This window comes from Triturus cristatus, chromosome 7 (assembly GCF_964204655.1).
Source record: "Triturus cristatus chromosome 7, aTriCri1.1, whole genome shotgun sequence".
NCBI lineage: Eukaryota > Metazoa > Chordata > Amphibia > Caudata > Salamandridae > Triturus > Triturus cristatus.
This window is the reverse complement of record NC_140590.1, coordinates 705,116,260-705,128,796: the sequence shown is the minus strand read 5'-3', so window position 1 is coordinate 705,128,796 and position 12,537 is coordinate 705,116,260. Positions and strand designations below refer to the sequence as shown.

The 12,537-nt window shown below is 41.5% G+C and overlaps 1 protein-coding gene across 3 annotated transcripts in view; it reads right to left on the bottom strand.

Moving 5' to 3' along the window:
* Nucleotides 1–1,398: 1,398 nt before the first annotated feature.
* The window catches only part of DNAI2 (dynein axonemal intermediate chain 2), a 315,671-nt gene continuing 304,532 nt past the window's right edge, over nt 1,399–12,537 (bottom strand). The window contains exon 15 of one of the 3 annotated variants that reach the window (XM_085617361.1): nt 1,399–1,549. In XM_085617361.1, the coding sequence (XP_085473487.1) occupies nt 1,544–1,549 (6 nt within the window). In that variant the 3' untranslated portion in view covers nt 1,399–1,543. The remainder of the gene's footprint in view (nt 1,550–12,537) is intronic. The other 2 variants (XM_085617360.1, XM_085617362.1) reach the window with 2 other exon arrangements.

The window sequence follows — 12,537 nt, the reverse complement described above, 5'->3', positions numbered from 1 at the left end:
GATGGAAGAATGGGCGCAAGATTGCTTTTAACCACATTTCTATTACGTCTTGTGGTTGGCCTGTTGGGGTTGATGGTGACCGTGCTGATGTGGTGTGCATGATCTGTGTCAAGAGGGCAGGAGTTGACTGGGGCAGTGTTGTAGTCTTGGAGGATAGCGAGGATTTCGTCTTCAGTAAGGTCAGCTGGGGTAGGGGAGGAGGGGGGGGGATGTAGGAGAGTGCCAGAGCTCGGGATTCCTATTCCGAGATGCGGCCGGGTTGTTTGCGCGGGCATAGATGTCTTAGGTGGAGCGGGAGAGGGAGCATGGGGGGCTCATTTGACTGTGGGGGGGAGGGTGGGTGTGGTTTGAGGTTTGAGAGGGAGAGCTCAGCAAGGTGCAGGAGGTTCATAAGGTCAAGAATGGAGCAATGGATGCTCTGAGTTAGCTCATTCACCTACTGGCCTAAAGCTAGAAATAGTGTAGGATTGATTCTTACAAGTAATCTATCTCCTGATGAACAAGACAGAGATATTTCAGTACTAAGAGGGCTGATGATTTACAAGAGCCAGACTACGATAGGGGGAGTAACTTTATATATACACATTACCCTATAGCTGATTAGGAGGGCCTGAGTGTCTAAATTGTAATTAGATAAAACTTCAAAAGCATAAAATTGCTCTGTTTAGTGTATTAAAATGTACTAAGATATTGTTAATATGAATGCAGGTTGCTTCTTGGCAGTGTTTCTCACTACTTGTACCCTAATCTCCACCTTTTCGTCACCCCCATTTATTCATCTCCACGCCACACTCCTGTTTCCAACTCTGTAGGTACAACCAAACATTTTAGAAGTGTAATACAATATATGTTAAAGACCTGTTAAACTATTTAAGGTGCATCATCGCTCTACTGGATATGTTCAAATCCACAAAAAATTGGTATACATGCATATATATATAAATATATGTGACAAACATATTAATAAAGGAATATTTCAAGACAATCACATTACAGAATAAAACAACATCAAGAATTTAACCCCTCGTCCTGCTTCTTGTTAAATGCTTTTGTTTATAACTACTACACCTAAAAAGCATGGCATAAACCGTATAAACAGATCAACAGAGTAGAATGTTGTTTTGTCCACTATTGAGAGAGGACAGGGTAATCATGTACACTTGAGGCTTTGGCACACTCGGCTATGGTAATAAATAACATTAAACATATATAGGATACAAAAACATGTGATATTGTCATCGGGCGAAGAAACTGCCTTAAAAAACTTCAGCCTATTTCCCAGTTAGTCCCACACCCCCACCATCACCAGAGGGATTCAAGAATTTGCTCCTGCACAGCCAAGCCAGCTGAATGCATTTGAGAACCAGTGAGAAGGGGAGAAAACAAGCAAGTCACATATCTTTGAAACGCCGCCGAGCAAAAGCACCTTTTATTAGTTGTGTCAATTACTATAAAAAGCAAAGCGTGAAAAAAATACATTGTAAGAAAATAAATTAGTGCTGTTCCGTTTGTACTGCGGGCTAGCTCCGTCTGCTCCTCGATGTTATGTCTGCAAAGAAAAAATGAGATTTAGAGACCTCTGAGGCAGGATTTAAATTAAACACAATTTTCAATCTTGACTCAATACTCAATAACTTGCACATAGTTTTGTGTCACCCCTGGAAGATCTACTCTCCTTTGCTGGCATTCACTTCAAGTCTCACTATTTTGCAGGTGCCTTTCTTTCAACAAAACATTTGTTACAGTTCACATTTAAGTTCATTATTTTCCTTATAAACACTACTACTCTTAATTGAACCTCCAAGACACAACCGGATGTTGAACCCTCACTCTGCAACCAGGAAAGCCTATGCATGGACATGATTCAGTCCACTGTATTCACATGGCGAGTATTGAACTATTTTTCCAGGACAACTCTTTCCTCTCCATACACAGAACAAGGGCACTTCTACCTCTCTCTAGACACCATAGAGCACCCTATATGTGAATGCAGGGCTTTTGTTACCTCCCACAAGTGGAGGTTAAGACCACAACCTATACTTCGAATTGGTGAACCGGTGTACCTTGTCCTTTTCACATCTCCTTAAATAACATCCAACATGTGGGGTGGTACAGCAAGGTTTACCTTTTCCTAGAATACATTGGATTTGCTTTTTTCAAATTCCCACTTGGTCAGCCCAGGGTCTCCAGCTCACCCGCTGCCCTCAAAGGCCACACCTGGAGGCAATGTAGAGTGGGCGTAACATGCAGAGATATTGCAACATCAATTTTTCCGTTAAAAGTTAAATGTTAATTGAAGTCATAGGCTATCAGGAACCTTGTCTGGAGGTAGGTTAAAGTGGGACGATGACCCACCAAAAGCATTAGGAATGCCTACCACTGTATGGAATGTTGTAGCAGAACCCAATAAAGGCAAATAACTGAGACTGAGAAGTGGATTTTGGTAAAAGTTGCCTATTCCAGTCTGGATGTGAAAGAAACATGGGCGAGAAAGAAAAGGAGAGAAAGCGGAGACAGGAGCGAAGCAGGAGTAAAAGAAAAATAGAAAGAGAATGGACGAAAGAATGTGTGGTCCAACAAGAAAGCAAATGAGTAAGAGACTAATGAAGGGCCCAGTGTTTACAGCTGAGTCCGCAGACTGGTAACAGAAGAACTTGGTAGTCAGGACAGGAGTTTGATAAGCAGGCTCTTTGAAGCACAATAACAATGAAACAAGGGAAGTAAAATTGAGGAAAAAGCTCAAGAGTTGATGATTATCTGAAGCAGAAAAATAGATGACCCACAGAAGCTGGCCAGAAAATCTATGACATCAAGAACAATAACTCGAACACCGTTGATATGAGTTATATACAGACACACGCAACAAAAGGAAACAGAACGAGGAGCACTATGATGGGTTGATGTTAACCCACACTAAGAGCTGCAATTTTTAGAGTGGGGTGCTGGCCAATCACATCATCTTATTAAAGACATAGGGGATATGTGACAGTCTTTGGAAACACACTAAATCCTGCTGGACGAAAATCATCTGAAGCACATCTTTATTGCTCATTCTCCATCTAAACTCTTTCAAGGGTTATGGGGGTGCTGCAGAACCTGCTGCACCCCATTTCAAGCGCTACTTAGGGGTAGTAAGAATGTAGTGACTACTAGTACAAAGACCTGGCCACACAAAAATGACTCAGGGCACTGACAAACGACAGCCCTGGTTCATGTATCGGAGAGATGACGTAAGCATTCCCAGGAGTGCCATAGGAGTGCTATGAACAGAGAAGAGGTCCTGTAGACTTATAGAAATGTAAAAAATAAAAAGAGGTAACACTTCTACGAATAAACCACGTCCCTCCCTTAGGTCTGTACACGTATAGATGTGCCAGAATCCCTAACCTTGTGGGAACGTGCGGCCAGCTTGTTAGAGTTCTGAATAAATCAGATTCATCATATTCATGCAGAATAATGCTATCCTCCTCTTAGACCACCTCTAGCAGCCCAAACTGCATCGACCATATGTCAGTATACCCCCCCCCCCCCACCTATTCAGTGGCCTATGTTTCATTGAAAAAGCAAAAATAATAGCAAACCTACAGTGTGTTTAGAACAAAAGACAGAGATTTCAAAGAAAACTTATTAGGAGATTATCGTCCCAGTATCACCAAAACAAAACCCAGCAAAATTAAAGACAGCATGAAACATGGCAAGAGTCACAATTCTCTCCTAGCGCAAACCTGGTATTGCCAACAACAGGTTAAGGTGGACAAAATACCATGACCAAATCGTTTCATTTGAGAAATGTGAAGTGCAAGTACACACAGAAGGATTCAGAAAGCATAAACAAGTTACAGAATTTATTAAATGTTCAAAGAGTAAAGTACCCTGAAAATAAATTAACAACTAGCTAGGCAAATATCGAGAAGGGCAAACATCTTCTCCAACAGCGGGAACAGGAACAGGAACAGGAGATAGTTGGAAACCAGACGGAAATTTCATACCAATTTTAGCGTTGAACAAATAAACCACCGTCATACTAAAACCAGACATCTGTGCAAAAAAGATGGCATTGCAGGCGGCAGCTCTAAAGGCAAAACTCTAGGAAAAAGAAAAGAGTTGGGGAGCCTCCGTCGGGCGCTGGGACACAGGTCGTTGATGAGAATTTCACCAGCACAGATAGTGGGCAATGGTTAACCTCCGTGGGGGCAGAACGCCAGTAAAAAGAAGCATGAACCAGATCTAACGCAGAAAACATTCTTTCATGGCTAGCAACCAGAGTCCAGACACTACATGGAACCTTTTACGGCAGCCTCTTGGTGAGAATGAACAAGGTTTCAGATTTGAATAGACAAATGTACCTTTCATAAACGTCAAATACCAGTGCAGACTGGACAGATGCTGCATATTAAAAAAAAAAACATATAATCTGAACAGGACATACTTGTACTAAGGCTGGATTATTGTTAATCCAAACTTCATACTGGAGAAAACAGTGTGCCTAACAGGCTAGACATGTGTGTGGATGGGTGTGGGGTGTGTGTGTGCCCACTCCCATAGGGGAGTGGCTACTAAAACAGTGCCTGTCGAGACACTAGAACGTGTCTCGCAGGACACAACAGACATCTATAACAACATGAAAACTGATGCAGCATGTTCAAACGCTGCTGCTCCGCCCCATGGAAAACAAGCTCAAATTAATAATGTTTGCCCATTCAGAACAAACAGGCTTCATAGTAAGAAGCTCTTAATCAAATAATGTTAAACAGTTGTTTTCACCATGAAAAAAAGAATGTGAAAGAAAAGGAGAAAAACGTTGGGCCCTTCGCCAATTGGTAACTTCCATAATCTGGTAAGGATTCATAGCATTAGATGAGCGACTGGTAAACGGGATCTTCTTGGCTAATTTTAGTGTTAAATTGGTAGGTTCAAGAAAAATCCTAAACTGTGAAGCTGCTCCTTGTAAAGCTTAAACCACTCTTTGAGTAGAGACATCCTTTATGGATTTGAAGGAATACCTGCATTCCATACAGATGCAGATGTTCCTACTCCACTACCACTGGCATCCGGCCGAAACACAAGAGTCTGAACTGAAAATGCCTCCCTTCTATAATGCAATACAGATATTTTGATTGGTGGTAAACTAGGTGTTATACATGAAAAAAAACCATCCTACAGGGATGCCACCTAGCCAATTTGCATATACAACATCCAATTAATCATCTGCCTCAATCAGCATTCTACTAACTCTTCTGCACAACGTAGCAACCAGCTTGAAATTATCTATTGTTGTATGAGAGCATTTTCTAAACATTAGTTCATATAAAATGATGGTGCAGGTAGATGGCAGTGACTTGATGTCCCAAACCGATTTTGATATTTGCAGCAGCTTCAGGCCAAGACAAAGTCAAGGGACAGCTTTAGTATGTGTCTCCTAATAGTCATAAACAGCAGATGGTTTCTCTGAGATTTCCAACAAATTACAGCACAAATAGAGCAAGAACTATCATACACTCTTTCTCCAGTGATTACAGGCAGGGCCGGCTTTAGGGCAGTGCGACTAGTGCAGTCACACTGGGCGCTGACCTGTAGAGTGGGGCGCTGTGACCTCAGGGGGGCGCTGTGTTTAGCAATATCTTATGATGGGAAAGATAAGGGGCACTTTTGCAGGTAGTAGAGAGAGAATCCGAAGAGGTCAGGGGATGTGGGGCAGCCAAAAGTGATTGTCGCACATAGCGCCATCAGCGCTAAAGCCGGCCGGTTAGACGCAGGCCATGGGAGGGTGGATTTTGGGCAAGAATGGGGCATTCGCACTGAGGTTCTACCATAGATTTAAAGTGACAGCTTTCTTTTGGGGAAACCTTTCCTGGTCGTGCTGCTATATGAGAAAAATCTAGGGCCCAATTAAATTTTGGGCAGACGGTGTAGTCACCATTGTCTTGGTGGAGGACTTTATGTCCGTCCGGCCGTGCCTACTTTACAAATGACCTCCTGCTAGGCATTGGCAGGAACGACCATAACAGAGGTTCCTGTCAATGCATTTTACTGTTTGTTACAGGGCTGCGTCGAAAAGGCTCAGCCCTGTAACAAACAGTAATCTTTTTATCTTTTCAAAAAGAAACTTTCGAAAAGAAAATTTTTATTTTTGTTAAGAAAAAAAAGTAATGCTTTCTTCGGGCATTAAAATGTTTTTACTGTTCCTTACCACTGGCGGTAAGGAACAATAAAACATGAGTACTTGTCGGCCCACCGAAATTGGGTGGGCAGGCATATAGTCATTTCTCAGATGGCAAATACTCCCCAGGACCTTTGGAGACGATTAATCACGGCAGAGACAGAGTACTCACCGCCATGATTAACCTGAAGGTCCGCCAGCATCTAAATGCAGCGGGCGGACCTCATTCTTGATGGTGAGGATACTCTATTGCCATGGAGTATCCTTACCTCCAATAATTATTTTGGTCCCCTAGTTGGGATTGAGGGAAAACCGGACAAAAGAGAAACTGGTAGAGTGAAGAGACCAATAAGGTATGTAGAGGAGAAAGAGAAGATGGAAGTTTTAAGGCAAAAGGATGATATACAGGAGTACGTGGATCAATAGAATGCTTACAATCGCACAACTGATAATTACTTTGCGCAGAATTCCATCCATCATTTTTACTTGTCTGTGCCTCTACAGATAGGGACCAATCATATGCAAATCAGCCTTTGGTCTGCCCCAAACAAGCTAGCAACATCCAAATTAAACAGGAACATAAGCTATCCCTAGCTGGTTTCGGCATTCTTGGCCTCATTAATATGGAGCAGCTTGAGCCCTATGACAGTGAGATCAGGACCCTTGTATGGGCATACCCCTCACATTGGGGAGACTCAGCTGGAAAACTGGTGGCTGGAATGACTGAATTAATCTCTGCTGCATGTAATTACTCCAAGCTGCATTCCATTCAACAGTGTTTTTAAATTAAATACTGTATCAGGCAGTGCTACGTTGGGATGGTGGAAGTGTCAATCATCACATTAAATGAAATAATTCTGTGTAATCCCTTGTCCAACCTCCGTCTCTACTCTAGCTTCGGTGTCTTCGCAGTAGTGGTTAAAATAGAAGTATGAAGTTCTCCACATTGACTCCCTACATATTTCTTGCAGCACTGTGTTCATGTTGAAAGTCATGGTAGATGTTGAGGCCTTGATGGGGTGTACCTGTCATTCATCCTAGCACGTTTTTGTTGCCCTTAAGAAAACACAGCTTTATTCTTGGAAAAGAAACGCAACTTATTCCTGGCAATCTAGCAAAACTTTAAACTATAGGCAACAATAAACTGTTTAGAAGAATAAAGGTCCATTGTTCTATCTATACAATAGAGAAGGGACCTCTGGGCAACTAAGGTGTGGAATACGTTTCCAGAAAGAGTAAAGAGGTGTTTTACAACAGACGGTAACAAAACAGTTCAATCAATTCAAGAATCTGAAACAGGTTTAAGGACAAGCTTGGAATTAATTCTGATGACCACTCTGTCTTTCAACAATCTTTAGGCAGCTCAAAAAGAAGGTCGAACCTTACTGTCTCATCTCGCACACGTCAATGAATCTAATAAACCAGCTTTCCAAAACAGATACTAGCGTTTATCCCAGCATCAGTAGGATTTACATACACATCAACTTAGACTTAACCAACTTCCATTCATATATAGATTCTGGCTGCGTTTATTATGGAAAAAATCTAGCCACGCTACTGAGTTACTCAATAACAATTCTGAAAAATGGTGAAGCTTGTCGAATTGTGTCCTATCCCAGGAACTGAGTAATAACTTACCTTGAAATGTACTTACTGTAATCTGCTCACTGCTAATGCCAACAACTATGGAAGTATTTAATTTAGAAAAGCATGAAGCGAATGAATATATTTGTTACACACATCACATAATATATTCTCAACCTTTTGGAGTAAGTTCCCTTTGCACAAAGGGCTCTAGCTAAACCTTCATGCAATCTGGGGAGATAAGCATTGGCCGTGTTCTAGTAAAATAGAAGCCAAGCTACAGTCAGAGAGGCTCGATCACAATATATCCTACACCTTCTGAAAAGTTCAGGATCCACTTTCAATTAGATGTAAGACAGAAGTAATGAAACAGCAATATTTACTTGACCCACACTGGACTATGAGAATAATTTTGCATGCAATATGCCTGAGTCTGCTTAGACATCTCTAGATCAGGGACTCGGAAGAAAAGCATGCGGACATTTCTTGCTTAAGAGAAGTATAAAAACGTTCCACGGGTATTGCTTGTGCTAATCCCTGGACAAACCATTCTAGGCGTTTCTGGTTCACCTCATTTCTAAGAGGTTTATGTGCAGTGGCTTTCACTTCCATTCATGGAAAGTCTACACATCTCAGCTTCGGGCATCAGGGAAAATGCTCTTCACTCTTCATTGAAGTGGTTGGCTTACCAGTTCCACTTGGTTGGTGAGTGCCCTCGTCCATAACAACTCTGCTGCAATTTCGGCTAGCTTTGTGCTATAAAAATATGACTGCATGCATAAAACTGGATCACACCGAAGCGACTGCCGGCCCTTGCTTCATGTTTTTAAATGTAGATAAAGAACATAGTATTGTCAATTATTATCAGGACTAATTCCTGTGGACTGAATGAAGGAAAGATTACAGGGTCAATTGAAATATCAAGAACTCTAGAAATTTGAGGTGCAATTGCTTCTGACCAGAGACCTTTTGTTGCCTTATCCTGTTCATGCTCTTCACTCTGACACCAAAGAACCTGCCACTCCGCCCGTTACTGCCAGTTGCGGGTTTGGTTGATGAAGAATGGAGGGTATAACACAAGCAAAAGACATGCCTCAAGGTTGAGGCTTGGTCCCACTAATCTTTTTGATTTCTGTAACCCATGTCCCTTGAAGGTACGAACGAGGATATTAGCCCACACTGTAGCGCCATACTGACCACCTCTGCATAGTGTACAACTTTCTTCATGTCAGTACATTGGAACAAACTGTTTGGCGCTGTCTCTCCCAAACCTTGATCTGTGTCTATGGAGCCCCAGGGAGTAAGACTAACTGTGTGGAAATTGAAAGATTTGATTATGTTGAATGACAATCTCGTTAGTTGAGCTGTCTATCGTACCATGCCCTTTACTACAAATATATGGACAGCAGACTGAGGGATAGCACCTTGAGTTGAGTATAATGGCTGTAGTCGTTCTCTTTATGCATGTGTGACTGAACAGGGACTTGCATACAGTGAAACAATCTACAAAGGAACAAAGCATCTGAGTTGGGTATGCTTACCAGAGGAGGTGGAAAAGAGAGATCATGGAGAGTGTCAGATGACTGTGGTTAATGGGGAGTGGGCATGAAAGGGAGTGAGGGGGGGAGGCTGGCAGAAGGGAACACGATTTGGACAGGGAAACCCAGAACAGAAAGGAGTGAAGCAATACATTACAGGAGTTCCTTGTTCATTATGTTCTGTTCTGCTCTTTTAGGACTTGTAAGATAGCTCGCTTCTGTTCTCAGCAACTCAAGTTGAAAAAGTAACCTCCCTTTTAACTCCATCTGTTTTTGTCCATAGTTTTTTTCATTGTCAAGAAACGAGCTCCTGATTTGGGAGTTTCTTGAAAACAAAAAACCTTTTCCAAGCAGGTGCAACATACATGGTGCCATCTTGGCAAAGATTACAACCTTCAGCGAAGCCACTGCACTTGCTGCTCCATTTAAGGCACATCGGCCCACTCCTGCCTCACGGGGACTTCTAAACTTGCGGGCGCTCCTCCACCGTGGTGGGAGATCATAGACTTTGGGGATATATCAGGACAGCGTAAACCTAAATTGAGAACAGCTGCCATTTCCTATCAGCCCCACAGGAGCAAGGAAATCGTTTATGAAGTGTATATTTATAAAATTCAATTTCATTTAACAATGCAAGATTTGAGAATAACTTGAGAAATAATATAGGAAGTAATTGTGAGAATGACAGTATGGATTGCTTCATAAAATTAAGCATCTTTTCACAAATGGCAAAATTGGTCCACTCTTGCTATATATCTTCATTATTGGATAACCTAATCAATAAAGTTGTCAATATCATCAACGTGCATTTTAAAAAAACAATGTTCATTAAGAATACTATTACGTTGTATGCACTTACTTGATCATGTTTTGGCTCTTACTTTCTGCATTTTTTTGTTTTCCTTCCTAAGTCTTTTTCTGTTTCCAGCCTTGATCAATTGACCGGAAGGTACAAAAAACTTGTTGGTTGAAACATATTACCAGCCGTGGTAATTAATTGTATCAATTTCTGTATGAATCCTCAAAGTAAAGTATTATTTGTTGAAATCAAACGGAAAGTTTGCATTTTGAAATGTCCAATTATTGGTGTAAATAATGTATCAAAATTGATGAAGCAGTATGAAGAATACATCTGATGACTGATGGTTTACAACTTTTATACATTTATGTTTTTGAAGACTCGATTAGTGGAGTCCAAATGCATAACTGTCTTCTGGTAATTTTTTCTGAAACCCACAATGCAAAGAGAGACAAGCTCCATCTTTGATTATATAAATATATTTCCTCTATTCTTCTTTACCAATATACCAAGGCTTCCAGCCCTGATTATAGACAATATTTGAAAGCATGCAAATCTATAAGTGATCAACTGCTCAAGAGATGTCATTGAATCTATAAAAATGTGTCTATTTTCCTGTGTGCCTTGAACCTCCTGCAGTCACGTCACAGGCTCAGCGAGGAATGGAGGAACGGACAGACGGATGGCTCCCGACTCCTGGTGAGGAGCAGCAACCTTCCCCCGGGAGGTGCAAGTAGCCCCCGCAGACCCCGCAAGTTACCCTGACCTTCGTTGACTTGAGGGGAGGCCTGCGGACAACGAGCTAAGCCCCTGTTCCGTTATAGGGGGTGTGTGCTGGCCGGGCTGCTCTGGTTGCTGTCCCAGCATGTCATGTCTGTGGTGCCTGCAGCATTCATCTACGGGTGAGTGCGGCGGTCATAGTCAGAAGCCACAGAGAGTGAGTCCCTCTCACAGAAGCGGCCCAGCTAGGCTATGTAAGGCTTGTGAGTGTACCCAGAGTGCCCGGCTCGAGCCTTCCGTTCCACGCCTCTGTGCTCGTTCTGCAGCCTTGTTGTGGATTTGTAGCCTTTCTATTTTTACCTTTGGGGGTAAACGTGCAAATAGCGGCCTATGCCAGAGCCAATAGCAATTGCAAAGGGAAACTTAAAGTCACCTGAGATAAAATGTGTACAAGCTAACGAGCAAGGCTCAAAGAATAATCTGGAGGAGAATCTGTGTGGGATATATTTGATGACATGGAGCTCCTATCACTAATTCCTAAAGAATTAAGCAATCAAGACCAAAAAGTAGTGTGCACATTAAAGGAAAGCTACTTAACAAATAAAACTCCACTTCCAATCGAAGTAAATGTATTAGTGGATAAAGGATAAAAAAATAGACCTAGCTATATTTAATCATGATCCAGTAGAGCAACTAAATTTGTATCAAGGAATTAAAAATCTGATTGGAATGCTTCACTAATTGACCAAAATTTGCTAGAAGAACTGAGAAATTCTACGGATCCCCCTTTACACCATCATGAATCCTCAATAACAGAGAGGTCCACAGTAGAGGCTATCTCATTTAGATCATCACAGTTAACAATGGAAGCCCTACACTATCAATCAACAAAGATGGAGGTTCAGAATGATTTACTGATACAATGGCAACCTCAATAACCAGAATAGATCAGAAACTGGCGGAATTTAACAACTTGATTATCCGTGCACAAACGTATGCTGCATTAACCCTGAAAGAATGTACATGCGCTCCTATAGATAACAAGTTGATTGAAATGATAGAGGTGTTGATATCAGTGATGAAAGACATAAAAGATAACTAACACCAATTGGACTATTAGAAGTGAGCAGAGGGATCCTCCCAATAATCAGGAGTCCATAGGTATTAAATCACCTAGGGGAAAAATGGGAAGTAGAAACGCCAAGAATAAAAAACCAAAAGGGCAAACATGGTCACCATCTCAATGCTTAGAAAACATAAAGGGGACAATTCCCCAAAAGACAAAGAGACCGAATTCAAAAGCCCCTCCATAGACAGATCCCCTCGGTCTGATAGAGACCCCAATCAGTTCCACAATTATGCCTAGAGCAAAAAATATCAAAAAAACAACGAAGAAAAATGCGTAAAGCAAGGAAAAAACAAAGAGCCAGTACAATAATTGTGGAAGGTCTTACTATAATGAGTAGTCGTCATGATTAAATTGCTACGACACCTGAGGAGGATAAGTTCAACAAAATAGATCCAGCCCCAGTAAACTACAGTATAAAGTGCTTTCCAATTTGAAACAAGCTACAACAACCTTCAAAAAAGAGGAAATACATCAAGGAGACTTTCAAACTGCCCAGCTTACATCGTCCTTAAGTAAAAAGGTAACTGAAAAGGGGAGTATTGATAAGAAATCAAATAATGAAACAAATCAAAATGTCGTACAACAGCTGCAAAAGGAGACACATGCC